Source organism: Gopherus evgoodei, unplaced genomic scaffold, assembly GCF_007399415.2.
Source record: "Gopherus evgoodei ecotype Sinaloan lineage unplaced genomic scaffold, rGopEvg1_v1.p scaffold_34_arrow_ctg1, whole genome shotgun sequence".
NCBI classification, from domain to species: Eukaryota; Metazoa; Chordata; order Testudines; family Testudinidae; genus Gopherus; species Gopherus evgoodei.
Window position 1 is genome coordinate 6,486,914 of NW_022060016.1, and position 22,208 is coordinate 6,509,121.

At 43.9% G+C, this 22,208-nt stretch overlaps 1 protein-coding gene across 1 annotated transcript; it reads right to left on the bottom strand.

The window, feature by feature from the left end:
• Positions 1-1,997: 1,997 nt before the first annotated feature.
• On the bottom strand, positions 1,998-20,278 carry LOC115641428 (E3 ubiquitin-protein ligase TRIM21-like). Its single transcript, XM_030544586.1, has 9 exons — positions 20,221-20,278; positions 20,072-20,098; positions 14,942-14,962; positions 14,309-14,329; positions 12,258-12,278; positions 7,451-7,471; positions 5,037-5,057; positions 3,954-3,980; positions 1,998-3,542 (listed from the first exon to the last, which is right to left on the bottom strand). Exon 9 carries the CDS (start codon positions 3,409-3,411, stop codon positions 3,013-3,015), a length of 399 nt encoding a protein of 132 aa, XP_030400446.1. The 5' UTR covers positions 3,412-3,542; positions 3,954-3,980; positions 5,037-5,057; positions 7,451-7,471; positions 12,258-12,278; positions 14,309-14,329; positions 14,942-14,962; positions 20,072-20,098; positions 20,221-20,278; the 3' UTR covers positions 1,998-3,012.
• Between the last annotated feature and the right edge of the window lie 1,930 nt (positions 20,279-22,208).

The following is a 22,208-nucleotide window of genomic DNA, read 5'->3' on the forward strand; positions in this document are numbered from 1 at the left end:
GCCTGAAAATAACCTAGTGAGACGAGACAGAGAGACGTGGGCTTCTGTCCAAGAGAGGTGACGGGTGGGGAGATAGAAGCTTGAGACTGGGTGTCCTTGCTGGGCTGCCAAGGGCAAATACAGGTGCAGTTGTCCTGAACTGTGACAGTCATAATTGACCATCCTCACAAAGGGACACAACTGTGACACGTTATTGATGAGGTATCATAAGGACAGCTTCCACTGTGTGCTGTGATTAACACAAACCATCTCTATCAATGGTGTGCCTGCAGTATGCAACTGAATCTATAAATATCAGATTTCTCTTTGTTTGTTCTAAGTCCACACTGAGACAGCCTCACTGGTACCTTGGGAAGTGTCTGTGGTGTTCTTAATCACCAGCTTCCATGACCAGTATATCATCCAATACCAAGTGCCAGGAATACCCTTTAATATCTTGTCATTTATTGTCTTCTAAACTAAACAGTTGTAGAGCTGTTATAACATTCTCAGTGGACCCAGAATGTTGTGACCTGCAAGCTAACGCATCTGAAATCCTCTGGTATTGTCCTCATGTTGTAGTTATTATGCATTGCTCATGAACCTCCATATTACTGTGTGAGCCCCAGTTTGTTGCAGTTCCTAGAGGTTTTGTCCTTAAACCAACAATCAGTTGCACTGTGAGACCGTTTTCCAAATGAAAGTACCCAGTCTTTGAGTTAGCACTGTCCATGTTGTGCTTTCCACTTGACTGCCAGTTTGTTTATTGCTCAAGTCACATGATGTGTTTGCAGCTCCAGGGCATCTTCAGTAGCAGATTCCATTGATACAGCAAGTTCTAGCACATGGTGTAGGGTCCAATCAGTCTCAGTCAATAACTGTTTTGGATTCCTTCATTTTGCTTATTGCACAATAACTCTCCAAACTGGCCATACTCTGTTAATATCCTTAAATCAGTCACATACTCAGGAATTGTTTCATTTGCTTTTTAATTTTGGTTTATAAAATCAGAAACACTCTGCAATTGCCAGTGACTTTGGCAAGAGGTGATTTTGGAGAATTTCCATCATCTCAGCCAATGTTCTGTTTGCTGGTTCAGCAGGAGCTGTCAGGCTACACAACAGGTTATAGGCATTAGTCCACATTACACTAAGTAAAACTGATCTATTTTGCTCAACATGTTATTAGCTATCACTGTAATGGAGGTCACATAGTCTGCGACTTTCTGGGACCTCCCAGACTTATTCCAGGGGAGGGCTGGAACAGCTGTCAGTGTTCTGCAATTAGCCCTGGTGCCACTCAACAGTGGTCTCTGGGCTGCTGGAACAGAAGCCAGGAGTCAACCTTGAGGCCGCTGAAGCAACTTGCCAGAGACCTGATGGACGGAGCAGCAGTCCCCGGCCCCTGGACCAGAGGACCCCAGGCTGAAGCAGTGAGCATCCTGGGGCTGGAACAGTGGTGGTCAGCCCCTACCGCAGGAGCAACAGTGGGGATGGAGCACCTGCTGGAGGTCAGCCCTTGGCAGTGCTCTGTTAGTCCCTCCACCCCTGGGGTATTTTTTAGTAAAACTCAGGGATAGACATTGGGCTTCTGTGAATTTTTCTTTATTGCCCAAACCTGTCCCTGACTTTTACTAAAAATACCTGTGACAGAATTGTAACTTTAGCTGTCATACTCTGTTCCACTCTCCCACCGCAGCTCAGTGGAGGACTGACTCACTTTATCAAAGAAATCAATTTTCCTCAAACAGCCAGACTTTTACAAACCTTTCCACCACCACCACCACCCCCCACCAACCCCGAATGATCTGTTTATCACAGTCTGAGTGACTGCAGTTTCCTTTTAGTCTAGGACTCTGCAGTTATTCTCTGTTCTGCAGTACACTGGGATTGGGCTTCCCTCCTTGTTACCAATCGTTGTGTCATCTGCTCCTTACAAAGACAAAACAATATAAAGAAACCACACAGGCACAACTGATTCCAAATACACAAGTTTACTAAATCTACACAAGCCCAGGTGTGTACATATTGCTGCTCTGACCAGTTTCTGGCAGCTTCTAGTTCATAGACTATGGTGACCATAAACAGAAGGCTTATAGACTATTTAAAGGGATATTGCTCTGTTTCTACAAACTTCACAACTGCTAAATAAAAACACTTCGCTTTTAAAAGGCTTTTGGTCAGTTTCATTGGTCACAGTTTCCTGAATGGAGGATCAAGCAGGTGCCCAGTCTAAGAATGGACTGAAGGGTGGTAATTGGATGGTATAGCAAAGTTACTATAGTCAGATCCCCATCTAAGTGTTAAAGACTCATGAGATTCCATCCTGAGATAGGTCAGAGCAAGAGGTGTCAGGGTGGGAGCTCTCAGAGGGACTGGAAAGGGGTCAGAGGTGCAACTGCCTTGTAGCTATGACAGTAAGTCCTGCATGGCTCTGTAGAGGGATGGGGAGTATTTTATATTCCCTTACCCTGCTGTGGAGCTACACAGGCCAGTCACAAGCCCTACATTAGTTATAAGTTTGGTGGGAGGGTGTCTCTAAGAGAAAAATAAATGTGTGAGACAGGATGGATTTTTCTCCCATTAACATCCACCCAGCAGCTCCCACTGTGACAGTTTTTGTCAGATTTTTTGAGGATTTTCATGCTGGATAAATGGCAGCTAAGCTCTTGAAAAACTTGAAAACCTAATTGTGGGAACTGATTTCTGTTGAAAATCTACAACACAAATATCCTTTCCTGAACAGCTTAGTCAAACAACAGTAGTTGTCAGAAGTAACGCAAAAAAAGCATTTGCTGTTGAAAGTAAGTAATTAAGATGGCAGCTCACAAAGTACAGAGTAAAAACTACAGTTCGAATTTTATTGGAGAGAAACTTGGTGTCATAGGTTCACAGCCATAAAATGAATATCCGTGCTGTTCTAGAGATGGCACCACAGAATTAATATAGAGGCAAAATGTAATTCAAATTCACTGATGGGAAATTTGACTTCAAAAATACAGTGGGATAAGTGAGTAGCAGTGCCACTTTAAACTCATTCATCTTCTCTTATAGAACAAATTCTCATTGTTGTTTCTTTGTGGGAATTTTTAAAGAATGGATAAACCTCTCCTGAGAATGAACAATCATTAAATGTGAACAACGCAGACATGTTAGTTACACTGAAAAAGGTCACCTGACTGTCTTGGTAACTAAGGTAAACTCCAATTTTCTTGGGCTTTTTTTGCACCATGACCCGGGTCCATGGATCAGTTCTTGCCCAGTAATCTCTCCCACTGCAACCCAGAGCCCAGAATCCCTCTTTAGGGGACAGGGAAAGTTTTCCTTTTCTCTGTATGGATTTTCTGGCCACTCCCAGGTCCCAGTCATTGCTGCTTCTGACATCGACCTCCCAATAGTGCTTTCCAGAGGAGAATCCTTCAGAGCCCAACATACACACAGTCGAATCAAACCTGTCTGGAGTTGATGGAACTTTTTGAGGTTGGGCTTCATGAATAAATTTCTTCTTATCCTCAGAAATGGAGAGATTGGGGTGGGCTGTGTCTGGATTAAGAGTGATGTCATCTGCAAAGAGAGAATTTAAGAAATTCTTATCTAATTGCAGTATAAACAGAAACATGGGAGATATGGCTTGTGGGCCAACTCCTGCTGTCCTTACTTAGGCAGAATGCCTACTGATAACTGACTCTATTCTGACAATTTGTTTACACTGAAATATTTCAGAGGTGTGATCTCTGATTGAGCATGACTCAAAAATGGAAGGGATCCTGGAATGTTTATCTTATTGATACTCAAATAGATTTTGCCAGATTCTGATATAAGTTACACTGGTTGAAGGAACTGAATGAGAAAGGTCTGACATGAAATGAAGTAGGGCCTCAGATTTCATCTCTGTGATAGCGATATGTTCTGTTTCTATTTTTTTAAAGTATGAACATGTTTTTTGATTACCAGGAGAGATGTGTATTTTGTTACCTGCATAGGTGCGAGCACTTCTCCACTCTGAAATCAAAGTGAGAAACAACAGACATTGAATTTAAAGAGGCACATACTGCTGATTTTCCACCATTGGGTAGCAGAAATGCCACAGGTTGAGGATAACTGAGGATGTCAGACACAATACAAAATGATTTACTTGTGCAGAAAAGCGAAAGTAAAGAAAGCTAATGGTACACACACACAGTGGTTATTGTACTGTTTTCATGTGGCTCTTGTGGAGTCACCAGGTCTGTTCCATGATTCACTCATTCCTCAGCTTCAGACAGAGACAGCAGATCACTAGGAAATAGGTGTGGTGAGGCTTGCAGTGCGGAGAATTGCATTGTCTCTCCCTGGAGCTGCTGGCTTCCCTGCTATAAGAGAGATGAAAATAGGCTGCAGCAGGAAGGGAGATAGGAGCCCCGCTTGGGAGAGGAGGCCGAGGTGAGCATGAATCAGCTATTTTGTGGCAAGCCTGGGAGGGAGGGGGGAGAAGCAGAGTGGCAGCAGCACACTCAGGGGAGCAGAGGCGAGCTATGGTGGTGCAAGGCAGAGGGATGGCAGCAGGAAGTAACCCGGGTGGAGGGTCAGAGGAAGCGCTGCCCCCCCAGCTCACCTCAGCCTCCTCCCCTGAGCGGGGCGCCGCTCCACTTCTTCCTCCCGGGTAAGCCTGGGAGGGAGGGGTAGGACAATAAATGCGGTGCACAGGGGGAGGACCCAGGGCCGGAGATTTGGGAAAGGGATTGGAATGGGGCGGGGAAGGGGTGGAGTTGGGGGGCCAGGGGGGCACGGGAAAATTTTTTTGCTTGGGGTAGCAAAAACTTGGAGCTGGCCCTAGACAAAATGTTGGGACTATCTCCTTTCAGAGACATGTAAGGACTGATTTGCGGTGAAATTCATCTCTGGACAGCAAGCAAGCACTAGGATTACGCAGCACAAGATACTCATGTATGCCCTAACAACAACAAAGATCATTCAGTTCTGGTATTTCTAGCTGTGAGAACTTCATTTCTATTTGCATCTCTTTTCCACCATGGAACTGAATTGGCTTTTATATTCAAAGAATCAGTGCACACTTACTCAGTTCTACTTTGAGTCCATCTGCAAAGAAAAAAAGATTTTCTTAATTGACACATCTTGTGAATTTCAGTTGGGTTAGCTAGCAGATATTATAGGGGTGTTAGTCTGTATCCACACAAACAAAACAAAGACTCTGGTGGCACCTTAAAGACTATCAGATTTATTTGGGCATAAGCTTTCGTGGGTTAAAAAACCCACTTCTTCAGATGCATGGAGTGAAACATCTGAAGAAGTGGGTTTTTTTATCCACGAAAGCTCATGCCCAAATAAATCTGTTAGTCTTTAAGATGTCACTGGACTCCTCGTTGTTCTAGCAGATATTATGCCTCTCCTGAAAAGCTTCTAATCTGACATCCCCCAGTAACTTCACTGCAAGAGTCCAAACCAGGCTCATCCCCCTACTGTAAAAATCACAAATAAAACCTGTCACTGAAATAAGAGAAATCCTGAGCATTGTCACAGCTTTAGAGATGCTCCCCACTACCTCTTTCTGGAGTCCAAACATAACACATGAGACTAATTAAAAGATTATTAGGAAAAAAAATTTTGAGCCTATACTTCTAACAGGGAACCTGCACAGCTCTTTATATATGTTTTAACAGTATATACAAATTAATAGAATTGTACTGAAGGAGAACCAATTCAAAGTTACTTTTTTTTTCAGTTTTGATAGTCTTCTCTTCTTGCAGTCATTTGTGAGCGTGTGTGCATGTAATGGGTTAACAAATACAAACATTACTTTTTAACAACTCCCAAAGCCTTCAGTATGAAACACCCCATATATCCCACTGTCAAACACACTCCCAACGGTTGTCCCTATGCCCAATACCCAACCAGACTTATCTCCCAGTCGTGACAGACCTCTGAATAAACCTCACCCCATGAAGAGGAAACCCCAAACCTTAGAATCATAGAATATCAGAGTTGGAAGGGACCTCAGGAGGTCATCTAGTCCAATCCCTTGCTCTAAGCAGGACCAATCCCAACTAAATGCTTCTCTTAGCATGGGAAATTCTATAGACTCCTTACCTTCCCATGGAAATTGCTCTCACAACCCATCACTTCCACCTGCTAGACCCTTTTCATTGACACACTGACAATCATCAATCTCTTCTGTCTTGATAGTTCCACATCTCCCACAAATATTATTCATCCAGACAGCCTCAAATCAAGAGAAGTCAGTGGGACTTAACCGTTTTCTTTCTGGAGAAAACCACGTGCTTAAAGCTGTATTTCCAGTTTTGTCCCCATAGCATACAGAAATAATGTAATATCCAGAACCAAGACAAAGTCTGGTCATTTAAAAAATACAATAAGTACAGAAATAGTACAAAGCAAGAATCAAAGCCAATGATACTTGGATACCAATGCCAGAAGAGACCACCGTGATTATATAGTCTGAACCCTGGGATAAGAAGGGCCACAGAACTTCTCTAAAATAATTCTTAGAGACCCTTGGTAAATTTTTCCAATGGTTAATTACTTTCAACATTAAAATGTACTTCTTATTTCCAGTCTGATTTTGCCTATCTTCCGCTTGTAGCCCTAGATCCATTTATACCTTCCTCTGCTAGATTGAAGAGCCCATTAGCAGAGAAAGGCATAACATGATCCAACGGAAGTTTTGCATTGCCTCTGTACTGGGATGTTCCCTCTTTGCAAAAAACAGCATCTTGAAGGATGGTCTAAACTGTTCTGGTATCAAGAGATCCTATGGATATTTCAGAATGCAGGCTATGTGGATGCCGAGCTATGCCCCCCTTGTCATGAATACACGCCTTGCACTGGCTCACAAAGAGAGTAATGTAGCAGCACCATACAAAAATTTCCCAGTGCAACTGCAAACCATTAGTACTTGGTTCAATTGTTTCTTTGTGGAAGATAATGTACTGAGAGCAGCATGACGAAGTTGCAGTGTGGCAGAGAATCTAACTAAATGGTTGTTTTTTCTGATTGAAGGAGTTACTATTCCCCAGCAGTATACAGCATTTAAAACACATAATATTTATCTACTCAAAATGATTTTCCCGATTAACAGCAAATACCATATCATGAACACATTGAAAACATGAAAAAATAAATGCATTATAAACGTATGTGAGTCTCCTCCATACATTCAAAGACATAATTACCAGAATGGGAGGCATGGTAAATTTCTAAGGTCCATAGTCTATGGTGATACAAAATCAGACTTTCAATTTTTGAGACACTATAAATAAAAATAGTCTAGGTGAATGAACCAATTTCCTGTGAGAGCAAGCCATCAACTGTTTTGCTTTGGGATAATAATATATTTGAAGGGTGATGAACTCTCTTTGGATTGAGGAAAGAAAATGCAATGAAGAAATATATGTTTTCATTTAAGACTATTCTTCTGGAGGATAGCAGCAGATGAGTAATCAAAGAGAACTTACCATTCTCCTTCTGGAGTTGTTCTGCAAAAGAAGAGTGTCATTTCAATGACAAATTGGATGAACAGATATTACCATACTTCACTGAAGAAGCTGTCACTGCAGACATACCCAATCATCAGCTTCCAGTTTTCTCATTCACGGCCTTTCTTACACACCTGATTCATCATCCAGAATCGGTAACAAATGTCAATATTGTACTCCATAACTCCATGAAACTAAGGCCTGTACTCTTCCAAAAGTGGAGAACCAGCCTTCAGCTCACCAAATCCTCTTTCCAAATGCCCTTCCCCACTCACACATCACCACAGATACATTATAAACAATGCCTTGAACCTTCAGTCAGTTCAGGGATCTATAATGATACACACTATCAAGAAACACTTTGCGCTCAATCTGATTAAGAATAAACACAAAAATCCAATAAATTCAAAAATGAAAGGAAACTTACCTTTCTCTTTCCAAACATTGTCTGAAAGTTGTACAAATCTTTCAACATGCAATATATATTGTAGCATCTCAATTTCCACTAATGGGTATATTCCGTGCCCTCCTCTACTTCCTTTGTAACATTTAGCATAGGTCTAACAGGAGCTGTAGGATCATACATAGTGGAGCTCTGCATGAACCTCTCCTTAAAAATAGCATTGTGGCTGTGTCAGCACATTGGATGTCTTGGTTTCTCTGCCTAAGCACGTACCCAGGGAATTGTGTGGCATTTTACCTCTATGACTAACTGGAGCTGACATCTCTGCTGCTCTGTCATCACTTATGTTTTTACTTTGCTAACTCAAGCAACAAAACTACCTAGATAAACAAATCTGAATCCTGGACTGTGAGAATGATTCTTTCTTGAATCAGGACCCTAAGGCCTATCTCGCAATTAGGACAGCAGCATGCACTTAATTGTATACAAAGTGGCTGGTGAGGAGGACTACCTCCCATTTCACCTTTAGTCCAGTTGTTACAGCACTCACTCAGGTTGTGAGAGAGCCAGACTTCACCATCTGGATGAGGTGGAGGAGAGATTGGAACTTGGGTTTCCCACCTCTCACCCGAGAATCATAATCACTGGGCTGAAGGTTATAAGAGGAGTCTGGAGCTGGAGCTAAAGAACAGTCACTGAGGAGGGAACATCCCAGTGTTCTCCTACAGGTTTTTGTATATTGCCATTCCTAATATCTGATTTGTGTCCATTTATACTTTTTCGTACGTAGCAGAAGGGCATTGCTGGCATATGATGGCAAATATTACATTGGTGGACGTGCAGGTGAATGAACCATTGATGGTGTGGCTGCTCTGGTTTAGTCCTGTGATGGTGTAACTGGTGTCCTAATCATGAATTAGGAATGGCAATATGCAAAAACCTGTAGGAGAACACTTCAGTCTCCCTGGACACACAATAGCAGATTTAAAGGTAGCCATCCTGCAGCAACAAAACTTCAGGACCAGACTTCAAAGAGAAACTGCTCAGCTTCAGTTCATCTGCAAATTTGACACCATCAGCTCAAGATTAAACAAAGACTGTGACTGGCTAGCCAACGACAAAAACAGTTTCTCCTCCCTTGATGTTCACACCTCAACTGTTAGAAGAGGGTCTCATCCTCCCTGATTGAACTAACCTTCTTATCTCCAGCCTGATTTTTTCTTGCGTATATATATATCTGCCTCTGGAAATTTCCACTACACGCATCTGACGAAGTGGGTATTCACCCACGAAAGCTCATGCTCCAATAGGTCTGTTAGTCTATAAGATGCCACAGAACTCTTTGCTCCTCTTATATGTTGTCAGCAGCAGACCCACACACATTCACTATCTCCAAGGGTGTGTTGTTACTTTCATTATTAAAGTCAATGGCAAATTGCAAATCATATAATTGATGACGCATTATCAGAACCTCACTCTGCCTATATTCAAAGACATATTATGACTGATTTAGGGTGAAATTCATCCCTGGAGAGAGAGAAGGATTAGACCTGTGCAGCACAATGTACAAACTATGCCCTATTTTGAAGGGCTAACTGGGATTTAAGTGATGAATGATGCATTCCACAGGGGAATAGGTGTGGTGAGGAAATAGGTGTGGTGAGACTTGCAGTGTGGAGAGGTGCATTGTCTCTCCCTGGAGCTGCTGGCTTCCTTGCTATGAGAGAGATGAAAATGGGTTGCAGCAAGAAGGGAGATAGAAGAGGAATACAAGAGAAAGCCCTGCTCTCTCCAAATAACCAAGAGAGGAGTGAGTTTAAGGGTGGTGAAAGGAAGAGTGGATGAGACATAAAAAATATCATTTCACAAAGATAACCAAAGTAATCAGATTTTTGTCTGATAATGATGTACCTGTACTTACTGATATTTCAGTTGTGCAACACCCTTCAAAGTCTAATTGATTTAGACCTGCCATCTCTGTGGGATTTGAGATACAGTGCCCTAACAAGGTATTTTTGCACCCGAGGCAAGAATATAAAATTGCGCCCTCCCCCAGGGCTGGTGCTTCAGCAGCAATTCGGCGGCAGGTCCCTCAGTCCCTCTCGGAGGGAAGGGCCTGCCACCGAATTGCCGCTGAAGAATGAATGAAGCGGAAGCGGCAGAGCTTTTGATTTGGGGGGGGGTTCTAACTCATGATTTTTAACTGGTTGGGTTGGTAATGTTGCTTCCAAGATGGTCTTTGGTTCTAGTCCAGATCCAAACCACAGAGGGACTCATAGGTTAAGAGAGGAGGGAGGTGCTGGATATCAGCAGTGGCCACTAGGGATCAGCATGTTCCTGAGAATGCTGGGAGTTCAGATTCGCAGGGCAGAATCAGAGGTGGCAGGTTTGTAGAAATGTTGGTGGTGCCCAGAACCAGCCTCCGCCCAAACTCCGCTCCCACCCACCCAAGGCTCTGGGAGTGAGTTTGGGTAAAGGAGGAGGTCTGGGGTGCAGACCCTAGGCTAGGGCAGAGAATTGGGGTGCAAGCTCTGAGAGAGAGTTTGGGGATCACAGGGGGTGTGGAGGGAGAAGGTGCAGGTTCTGGGAGGGATTTTGGGGATGGGAAGGGTGCAGAGGGATTGGGTGCAGGGCTGAGGGCTGTGGCTTGTGGCTGCAGATGAGAGGTTTGGAGTGTGGGGGGGCTCAGGATGAGCGTAGGGGTGAGGGCTCTCTCTGGGGCTGGGAATGGGAGGTTTGGGGTGTGGGAGAGGCTCAGGGTGAGAGTAGGAATGTAGGGGGTGAGGGCTCTGGTTGGGACTGGGAATAAGGTGTTTGGGGTGCTGGAGGAGCTCAGGGCTCAGGCAGAGGGTAAGGGTGTGGGGGGATGAGGGCTCTGGCTGGGACTGGGGATAAGGTGTTTGGGGTGCTGGAGGGGCTCAGGGTTCAGGCAGAGAGTTGAGGGTGCGGTGGGGATGAGGGCTCTGGCCGGGGTTTGAGATGAGGGGTTTGTGGTGTTGGAGAGGGTCAGGGCTTGGGCAGAGGGTTAGGGTGTGGGGGGATGAGGGCTCTGGCCGGGGTTGGAGATGAGGAGTTTGTGGTGTTGGAGAGGGTCAGGGCTTGGGCAGAGGGTTAGGGTGCGGGGGGATGAGGGCTCTGGCCGGGGTTGGAGATGAGATGCTTGGGATGCTGGAGGGGCTCAGGGCTAGGGTAGAGGGTTGAGGGTGTGTGGGGGGTAAAAAGCTCTGACTGGGGGTGTGGGGTCTGGGGTGGGGAAGGGCTGGGATGTGTTTGGGGTTGTGGAGGTAGAGCAAGAACTGACAGGGATTTCAATGCATGACAGTCTCTGTCAGCAAGAGTCAGGCTAACTGTAACCCTAATAATGCGAGATTTGTAGAAGCAAGGATTGTGTGAGGCGAGTGGAAAGAACTGTGGGAGAAGTTGTTGCGACCTTGTGTCGATAATAAGGAATATAGACTGGTATCTAAATAGAAATGAGAAAAATAAGATATCAAGATGGCCTATGTATAAACAAAATGCAGCTGTTGCTTATTATTGTATGTAACAAAAAGTATAAATGCTGCTGTAATTGTTTTCTTGGAGAGAGACATGCCTAGGACTGGGGCAACCCTGTGTCCTAGGGCACTCCCTCCCTCTATACAATTGTAAAGAGAAAATAAAGTATCTGACTTTGCTGCACCCAATCAAAATGTGAGAACTAAGTTTTTCTCTGACAGGGTGCATGCAGGCTGCTCCAGGACAAGAGCCATAGAGGAGGACTCCCCCCAGCCCTTTCCCTGCCTGCAGCAGAAAGCTTTGGGGGAGGAGCCCAGCTTTCCTGCTTCCCCAGCAGCACACTCACCCCCAATTCTGTCACTGCATGTGCTCCTAGGGCCCCTCTCAAGTCTAGGAATCTCCCTCGCCTCCCCTGTGGTGGGTGTCAGGGGGTGCTGCGTGCGCCTCCTGCCCTGCTGTTGCCCCTGACTGTAGCTTTAACTGGGGGTGAGGGATGGGGCTGCCTCCTTGTCCAACATGGGGCAGGAGTAGTGACTGTGGGTGGGGGGAGGGGCTGTGCTGCTGGAGGGTCCCATTGGAAAATAAAAGGGTCCGAGGGGGGAAGGGCAGGCTCAGAGTCTGTCTGCCCTAGCAGTTGATTGGGGTGGGGGGCACTAGGACCCTGCGGCAGCAGTTGCTGCAGATGAAAGACAGGGACTCTGCTCTGAGGCCTGGGAAGTGGAGGAGGAGCAAGTCGGGGTCGGGAGACACTGACTCGGGAGGAAAAAGGGCGGCAGGGGGGTGAAGGGGGAGATCACCTGGGTTATAAATATCTCCGTGCCAGCAGCTTTCTTTTTTTCTCTCCATCGCTTTCTGACTTTTATATTCAAAGAATCAATGCACACTTACTCAGTTCTACTTTGAGTCCATCTGCAAAGAAAAAAAAAGAATTTCTTAATTGACACACCTTGTGAATTTCAGTTGGGTTAACTAGCAGATATTAGAAGGGTGTTAGTCTGTATCAGCAAAAAAAATGAGGAGTCCGGTGGCACCTTAAAGACTAACAGATTTATTTGGGCATGAGCTTTCGTGGGTAAAAAAACCCACTTCTCCAGATGCTTCACTCCATGCACCTGAAGAAGTGGGTTTTTTACCCACGAAAGCTTATGCCCAAATAAATCTGTTAGTCTTTAAGATGTCACTGGACTCCTCGTTGTTCTAGCAGATATTATGCCTCTCCTGAAAAGCTTCTAATCTGACATCTCTCAGTAACTCCACTGCAAGAGTCCAAATCAGACTCATCCCCCTACTGTAAAAATCACAAATAAAACCTGTCACTGAAATAAAAGAAATTCTGAGCATTGTCATGGCTTTAGAGATGCTCCCCACTACTTCTTTCTGAAGTCCAAACACAACACATGAGACTAATTTAAAGATTATTAGGAAAAATATTTTTGATCCTATGCTTCTAACAGGGAACTTGCACAGCTCTTTATATATGTTTTAACAGTATATACAGATGAATAGAATTGTACTGAAGGAGAACCAATTCAAAGTTATAGCATTATAAATGTTATGTGAGTCTCCTCCATACATTCGAAGACATAATTACCAGAATAGGAGGCATGGCATTATCTAAGGTCTATAGTCTATGGTGATACAAAATCAAACTTTCAATTTTTGAGACACTATAAATAAAAATAGTCTAGGTGTGTCATGGTACAATTCCCCACTCTGAACCTTAGCGTCCAAAAGATGGGGTACCAGCATGAATTCCTCTAAGCTCAATTACCAGCTTAGTACCTGTAGCACTGCCACCAACCAGGAATTCCAGTGCCTGGTACACTCTGGTCCCCCCCAAAACTTTGCCCGGGGACCCCCAAGACCCAGTCCCTCTGGATCTTAACACAAGGAAAGTAAACCCTTTCCCTCTCCGTTGCCTCTCCCAGGCTTCCCCTCCCTGGGTTACCCTGGAAGATCACTGTGATTCAAACTCCTTGAATCACAAAACAGAGAGGACAATTCACCTTCCTCCCTCCTTCTCTTTCCCCCTCCCAGACTCTTCCTGAGAGAAAGTAATCCTGGCACAGAGAGAAATCAGCCTCTCTCTCCCTCTTACCTCCTTTCTCCCCACCAATTCCCTGGTGAATCCAGACCCAGTCCCCTGGGGTCTCACCAGAATAAAAAAACAATCAGGTTCTTAAACAAGAAAAGCTTTTAATTAAAGAAAGAAAAAACAGTAAAAATTATCTTTGTAAATTTTTAAAAAATGGAATAGGTACAGGGTCTTTCAGCTATAGACACTGGGAACACCCTCCCAGCCTAAGTATACAAAGTACAAATTAAAATCTTTTCAGCAAAATACCAATATGAACTCCTTTTAGCCAAATACACATTTGAACTTCTTCCAACCAAATACACATTTGAACTTCTTCCAAACAAATACACATTTGCAAATAAAGAAAACAACCATAAGCCTAACTCGCTTTATCTACCTAGTACTCACTAGTCTGAACTTATAAGAGCCTGTATTGGAGAGATTGGAGAGAAACTTGGTTGCACGTCTGACCCCTCCGAGCCCCCACAGTGAACAACAACCAAACACTAACAGCACAGCACAAAAACTTCCCTCCTTCAAGATTTGAAAGTATCCTGTCCTCTGATTGGTCCTCTGGTCAGGTGACAGCCAGGCTTACTGAACTTGTTACCCCTTTATGGTCAAAGAGATATAAAGTACTTCTGTGCTATTAACTTTTCTTATCTGTTTATGACAAGATGAATGAACCAACTTCCTGTGAGAGCAAGCCATCAACTGTTTTGCTTTGGGGATAATAATACAACTGAAGGGTGATGAACTCTCTTTGGATTGAGGAAAGAAAATGCAATGAAGAAATATATGTTTTCATTTAAGACTATTCTTCTGAAGGAGAGCAGCAGATGAGTAATCAAAGAGAACTTACCATTCTCCTTCTGGAGTTGTTCTGCAAAAGAAGAGCGTCATTTCAATGACAAATTGGGTGAACAGATATTACCATACTTCACTGAAGAAGCTGTCACTGCAGACATATCCAATCACCAGCTTCCAGTTTTCTCATTCACGGCCTTTCTTACACACCTGATCCATCATCCAGAATCGGTAACAACTGTCAATATTGTACTCCATAACTCCATGAAACTAAGGTCTGTGCTCTTCCAAAAGTGGAGAACCAGCCTTCAGCTCACCAAATCCTCTTTCCAAACGCCCTTCCCCACTCACAAATCACCACAGATACATTATAAACGATGCCTTTAACCCTCAGTCAGTTCAGGGATCTATAGTGATACACACTATCAAGAATCAGAGGGGTAGCCATGTTAGTCTGGATCTGTAAAAGCAGCAAAGAATATATATACCTGCCCCTGGAAATTTCCACTACATGCATCCGACAAAGTGGGTATTCACCCAGGAAAGCTCATGCTCCAAAACGTCTGTTAGTCTATAAGGTGCCACAGGATTCTTTGCTGCTTTTACACTATCAAGAAATACTTTGGACTCAATCTGATTAAGAATAAACACAAAAATCCAATAAACTAAAAAATGAAAGGAAGCTTACCTTTCTCTTTCCAAACTTTGTCTGAAAAACAGAAAAAAATAAAAATATAACTGAAAGTCATACAAATCTTTCAACATGCAATATATATTGTAGCATCTCAATTTCCACTAATGGGCATATTCCGTGCCCTCCTCTACTTCCTTTGTAACATTTAGCATAGGTCTAACAGGAGCTGTAGGTTCGTACATAGTGGAGCTCTGCATGAACCTCTCCTTAAAAATAGCATTGTGGCTGTGTCGGCACATTGGATGTCTTGGTTTCTCTGCCTAGGCACGTACCCAGGGAGTTGTGTGGCATTTTACCTCTATGACTAACTGGAGCTGACATCTCTGCTGCTCTGTCATCACTTATGTTTTTACTTTGCTAACTCGAGCAACAAAACTACCTAGATAAACAAATCTGAATCCTGGATTGTGAGAATGATTCTTTCTTGAATCAGGACCCTAAAGCCTATCTTGCAAGTTAAGACAGCAGCGTGCGCTTAACTGCATACATAGTGGCTGGTGAGGAGGACTACCTCCCATTTCACCTTTAGTCCAGTTGTTACAGCACTCACCCAGGTTGCGAGAGAGCCAAACTTCATCCTCTGCATGAGGTGGAGGAGAGATTGGAACTTGGGTTTCCTACCTCTCACCCGAGAATCATAATCACTGGGCTGAAGGTTATAAGAGGGGTCTGGAGCTGGAGCTAAAGAACACACACTGAAGATCATGGTGGGGCTCAAGAGGAGTCATGAAAGCTTGTGTTTGCATCCTATTCTCCTGTTCTGAGTTCCCTCTGCACTGGGATGTTCCCTCTTTGCAAAAAACAGCATCTTGAAGGATGGTCTAAACTGATCTGGTATCAAGAGATCCTACTTGTATTGCAGAAGGCAGGTCACGCGCATGCCGAGCTATAGACTCATAGACTTGAAGGTCAGAAGGAACCCCCCTTGAAGGATGTTCTAGACTATTCTGTTACCAAGAGACTCTCCTTGCACTAGGTCATGAAGAGGGCAATATAGCAGCACCATGCAAACATTCCCCACTGCAACATCAACCCCTAGTACTCAGTTCTATTGTTTCTTTGTGGAAGATAATGTACTGAGAGCAGAACAAAGAAGAGTGTGTTCGTGACAGTCAGAGCATGGCCAGATGTTTGTTTTTCCACCAGTCTCCAACTTCTGCATCAGTCCTGTGGAGCCAAGAGCAGCTGTTGTAGCTAGAGTAACCTTCAGGGAGGGGGCACTGGACTGGCTCAGCATGTGGGAAACTAAGAACTGGGGAAATGCAAAGCTGAGCCTCAAATCACATCATTTGTACATCATATTTGGCATTGAGTCTCATACTCCTTCACGGGAGCCAAAAAACAGGTGCATAAATTGGAGTTTCCCCAAATCACTAGAGGCCTTAATGTTCCTGAAAGTTGGATTCTGTCACATAGTAGACCATTTTTTTATCATTGAATCATTGAAATGTAGAGCTGAAAGGAACCTCAAGAGATCATCTAGTCCATCTCCCTGAGCTGAGTCAGGGCCAAGAAAACCTAGACCATCCCTGACAAGTGCTTGTCCAACCTGTTCTTAAAAACCTCCAATGATGGAAATTCCACAACCTCCTTTGATAGCCTACTCCAGAGCTTAACTAGCCTTGTAGTTAGAAAGTTTCTCCTAGTACGGAACCCGAATCTCCCTTGTGGCAGAATTGCTCATTGCTTCTTGTGCTACCTTCAGTGGACAGAGAGAACAATAGATTGTCCTTTTTATAAAAACCTCTAATATATTTCAACACTGTTATCAGCCTTCTTTTCTCGCGACTAAACCTGCTCAATTTTTTAAACTTTTCCTATTAGTTTTGTTGTTCTCTCCTGGACTCTCGCCAATGTGTCAACATTAATGCTGACAAAAAGGTTATACCGTGTGTGTATTTGAAGAAAGCAACTTTCTACAATTAGCAACCTAATCCAGCAAAATAGTTTGAAAATTAGCAACATTGATGCATCTCCAGTTCCAGAGGGATTCACTCTGTTAAAAGCTCAGCACTCCCATAAAGCACTTCCTTCTGCTGCAGTGGCACATATCTTTAACTTGCATACAAAATATCTATTTGCCTTCTCCTTACTCTTCTCTCCATATGACTGAGTGAGATTTGACCCGGCTGAAGGGCAAATCAGATTCTGGGAAACCAAATGCTAGAAGTCTAAATAATAAGATGGGTGAACTAGAATGCCTTGTGATAAAGGAGAATATTGATATAATAGGCATCACAGAAACCTGGTGGACTGAGAGCAATCAATGGGACACCATCATTCCGGGGTACAAAATATATCGGAAGGACAGAACAGGTCATGCAGGGGGAGGAGTGGCACTATATGTGAAAGAAAATGTAGATTCAAATGAAGTAAAAATCTTAAGAGAATCCACATATTCCATAGAATTGCTATGGATAGAAATTTCATGCTCTAAGAAAAATATAACAGTAGGGATCTATTATCGACTACCTGACCAGGACAGTAATAGTGATGATGAAATGCAAAGTGAAATTAGAGATGCTATCAAAATTAAGAACCCAATAATAGCGGGGGATTTCAATTATCCCCATATTGACTGGGAACATTTCACTTCAGGATGAAATGCAGAGATAAAATTTCTCAATACTTTAAATGACTGCTTCATGGAACAGCTGGTACGGGAACCCACAAGGGGAGAGGCAACTCCAGATTTAATCCTGAGTGGAACGCAGGAGCTGGTCAAAGAGGTAACTATATCAGGACCGCTTGGAAATAGTGACCATAATACAACAGCATTCAACATCCCTGTGGGGGAAAGAACACCTCAAAAGCCCAACACTGTGGCATTTAATTTCAAAAGAGAGAACTATACAAAAATGAGAGGGTTAGTTAAAGAAAAGTTAAAAGGTACAGTGACTAAAGTGAAATCCCTGCAAGTTGCATGGGCCCTTTTTAAAGACACATAATAGAGGCCCAACTTCAATGTATACCCCAAATTAAGAAACACAGTAAAAAAACTAAAAAACAGCCACCATGGCTTAACAACCATGTAAAAGAAGCAGTGAGAGATAAAAAGACTTCCTTTAAAAAGTGGAAGTCAAATCCTAGTGAGGAAAATAGAAAGGAGCACAAACACTGCCAGCTTAAATGCAAGAGTGTAATAAGAAAAGCCAAGGAGGAGTTTGAAGAACAGCTAGCCAAAAACTCCAAAGGTAATAACAAAATGCTTTTTAAGTACATCAGAAGCAGGAAGCCTGCTAAACAACCAGTGGGGTCCCTTGAAGATCGAAATACAAAAGGAGCACTTAAAGACTATAAAGTCATTACGGAGAAACTAAATGGATTCTTTGCTTCAGTCTTCACGGCTGAGGATGTTAGGGAGATTCCCAAACCTGAGCCGGCTTTTGTAGGTGACAAATCTGAGGAAGTGTCACAGATTGAATTGTCACTAGAGGAAGTTTTGGAATTAATTGATAAACTCAACATTAACAAGTCACCGGGACCAGATGACATTCACCCAAGAGTTCTGAAAGAACTCAAATGTGAAGTTGTGGAACTATTAAATAAGGTTTGTAACCTGTCCTTTAAATCGGCTTTGGTACCCAATGACTGGAAGTTAGCTAATGTAACGCCAATATTTAAAAAGGGCTCTAGAGGTGATCCTGTCAATTACAGAGCAGTAAGTCTAACATCAGTACCGGGCAAATTAGTTGAAACAATAGTTAAGAATAAAATTGTCAGACACATAGAAAAACATAAACTGTTGAGCAATAGTCAACATGGTTTCTGTAAAGGAAAATCGTGTCTTACTAATCTATTAGAGTTCTTTGAAGGGATCAACAAACATGTGGACAAGGGGGATTCAGTGGACATAGTGTACTTAGATTTCCAGAAAGCCCTTTGACAAGGTCCCTCACCAAAGGCTGTTATGTAAATTAAGTTGTCATGGGATAAAAGGGAAGGTCCTTTCATGGACTGAGAACTGGTTAAAAGACAGGGGACAAAGAGTAGGAATTAATGGTAAATTCTCAGAATGGAGAGGGGTAACTAGTGGTGTTCTCCAAGGGTCAGTCCTAGTACCAATCCTATTCAATTTATTCATAAATGATCTGGAGAAAGGGGTAAACAGTGAGGTGGCAAAGTTTGCAGATGATACTAAACTACTCAAGATAGTTAAGACCAAAGCAGATTGTGAAGAACTTCAAAAATATCTCACAAAACTAAGTGATTGGGCAACAAAATGGCAATGAAATTTAATGTGGATAAATGTAAAGTTATGCACATTGGAAAAAATAACCCCAACTATACATACAATATGATGGGGGCTAATTTAGCTACAACAAGTCAGGAAAAAGATCTTGGTGTCATCTTGGATAGTTCTCTGAAGATGTCCACGCAGTACCCAGAGGCAGTCAAAAAAGCAAACAGGATGTAGGGGATCATTAAAAAGGGGATAGAGAATAAGACTGAGAATATATTATTGCCCTTATATAAATCCATGGTACGCCCACATCTCGAATACTGTGTACAGATGTCGTCTCCTCACCTCAAAGAAGATATTCTAGCACTAGAAAAGGTTCAGAAAAGGGCAACTAAAATGATTAGGGGTTTGGAGAGGGTCCCATACAAGGAAAGATTAAAGAGGCTAGGCCTCTTCAGCTTGAGACTAAGGGGGGATATGATAGAGGTATATAGAATTATGAGTGATGTGGAGAAAGTGGATAAGGAAAAGTTATTTACTTATTCCCATAATACAAGAACTAAGGGTCACCAAATGAAATTAATAGGTAGCAGGTTTAAAACAAATAAAAGGAAGTTCTTCTTCACGCAGCGCACAGTCAACTTGTGGAACTCCTTACCTGAGGAGGTTGTGAAGGCTGGGACTATAACAGCGTTTAAAAGGGAACTGGATAAATTCATCGTGGTTAAGTCCATAAATAGCTATTAGCCAGGATGGGTAAGGAATGGTGTCCCTAGCCTCTGTTTGTCAGAGGATGGAGATGGGTGGCAGGAGAGAGATCACTTGATCATTGCCTGTTAGCTTCACTCCCTCTGGGGCACCTGGCATTGGCCACTGTCGGTAGACAGATACTGGACTAGATGGACCTTTGGTCTGACCCGGTACGGCTGTTCTTATCTTACCTTCTTCATTATGCTTTTCTTTCCCACCTATATGAAGAGAAAGAAAGAGAGAACATTTCTCATTGGTTAAACAGAAGTGCTTCTGTCAGAAACAAACAGTTAAGGGTTAATTCCTCTTTTACCTGTAAAGGGTTAAAAAGTTCACCTACTTAGCTGACACCTGACCGGAGAAACCAATGGGGGCAAAAGGTTTGGCCCAGAGGGACATCCTCTGTGTTTTGAGTCTGTTGTCTGTTCTGTAAGTGTGTGTGCAGGAGTCAAAGATCCAGGAATCAGCCAGCTAACATTTCTTAAAAGTAGTGAGTATTTAGAGAAGAAGCCTCTTAGATTATTTTATTTTATTTTGTGACTTCTTTTTGCATAAGAGGGAGAATCAAATTGAGTTTCTTGTGTGTAAGAAGCTGGGAGTTGGAGGAGTTCTCCAGCTGATGGAGCTGATAGTGATTTATGCTGGGCAGTAAATGCTGATGCTGCTGAGTCCTTCTTCCCACTGTGGTGCAGTACCGTTAGTTCAGCTGATCATTGCTCCCTTCTAGGTAGTGTAGGGGTGACCTCTCTGTGGCCGGCTATATCGGGACACTCTTGCCCATCTATACTGGTAGTTTGGAAGTATGCTACCCATGAGTTTCTGATACACTCATTCTGGGGCACAGAGTCCCTCCTAATTTGGAGGGTGTAAGGAGGCTGTCCTCTTCTCAGAGGCCCTGGGAGGGGCTTCTCCCTCTTCTAATGAGGGTATTACTCTTTATCTTCCTTCCATCTCCCATTAGAGTCCTTAGTTCTGGTCTCTGACAGTCTGGAGCTAGGAAGCGTCTGGCCAGGAGAGGCATGATTAGGGGGCTTCTGCTGATGTCCAGGGGGTTCAAATGGTCCAGGGTTGAATTAGAGCTTTGTTTACTACAGCATTAAGGCTCTTCGGAGCTTGAACATGTGGGATTGATGGATTTGATGTAGAAACTTGGAGGATACGTGTGATTCTCCAAGGCAATATCAGCATAAGTCTTGAGAATCACTCACTGAGAAGATCCAGGGGCAGGTCACGCAGGCTTTGAAGCTGGGATTCTTAGGCATTGTGGCGAGCCTGGCACTGCAGTGCCCCTTTGTGACAGGGGTGGGATGTGGTGTCGGCGCCTCTCCACTCTCAAGTTCCTGCACCCATCTCGCCATGGGCGGCCAATTGCGGCCTAGTAGCCTCCTTCCACACAATCACCCCTGGCCAACGAGATAGTGTGGCTTGTCGGCCAGACTCTGCGTACCTCGCACCAAGTATGCAGGTGGTGTGGTCCAATGGCCAGAGGCCACATAAATTGCTCCCTGCATGGGAGTAGTGCTGCCTAATGGCCAGAGTCTATGGAGACCCCCCCTCTCAAGCAGGGTAGTGTGGCCTAGTGGACAGAGTCCATACAATCCCTTCACAGTTCGGGGGTGAGGTGGTAGGGGGATCCGGGCCCGCCCTCTCCACCGGGTCCCAACCCAGGGCCCTGGTAGTGGCAAGGTCCCCTTGCCACCCGCTCGGCAGGGATCTGCCCACAACACACAGAGTGTCTAAGCGGCTTTACTGTCGTTTGCCTCTAATGTTCTCCTGGGTCACTTTCTACCATAAATGCCAGATTCTCTGCTATGGGGGGTCCTACGGTCTGTCCTCCTACTGTGGTGTCCTCCGTCAGGAACTCAGGGAGTGTCCTGGCTTGGCTGGCTTCCAGAATCTGGCACACAGGCTCTCCCTCCTCAGGAACCAGCAGCGTGCCTCCTTCTCCTCCGGCAGTCAGCCCAAACTGAGTGGTTCTACAGGCTTTTATACCTGTTCTCCAGTTGAAGCATGCCCAGCAGAGCAGGGCACGGCTTCCTCTGCTAGGAAAGAAGGGTTAACCCCTGCAGTACCAGTGTGGGGCCACTCTGCCCTGTTACAAACCCTCCCCCTTAAGACAGCCACCTGGGCCAACTGACCCATGAACCATTTCCTCCCGCTCTCTTCCCTGATTCAGGAAAAGAAATCTGCATTCCTATGAGCCTCTTTAGGCTGATATAACACGTGGAAGGAGTGGGATTTGAGGGACAAGAACCACTGCATGATTCATGTATTCGTTTCCTTCATGCTGTTAATCCATCTGAGGGGTGCGTGGTCCATTACCAAGGA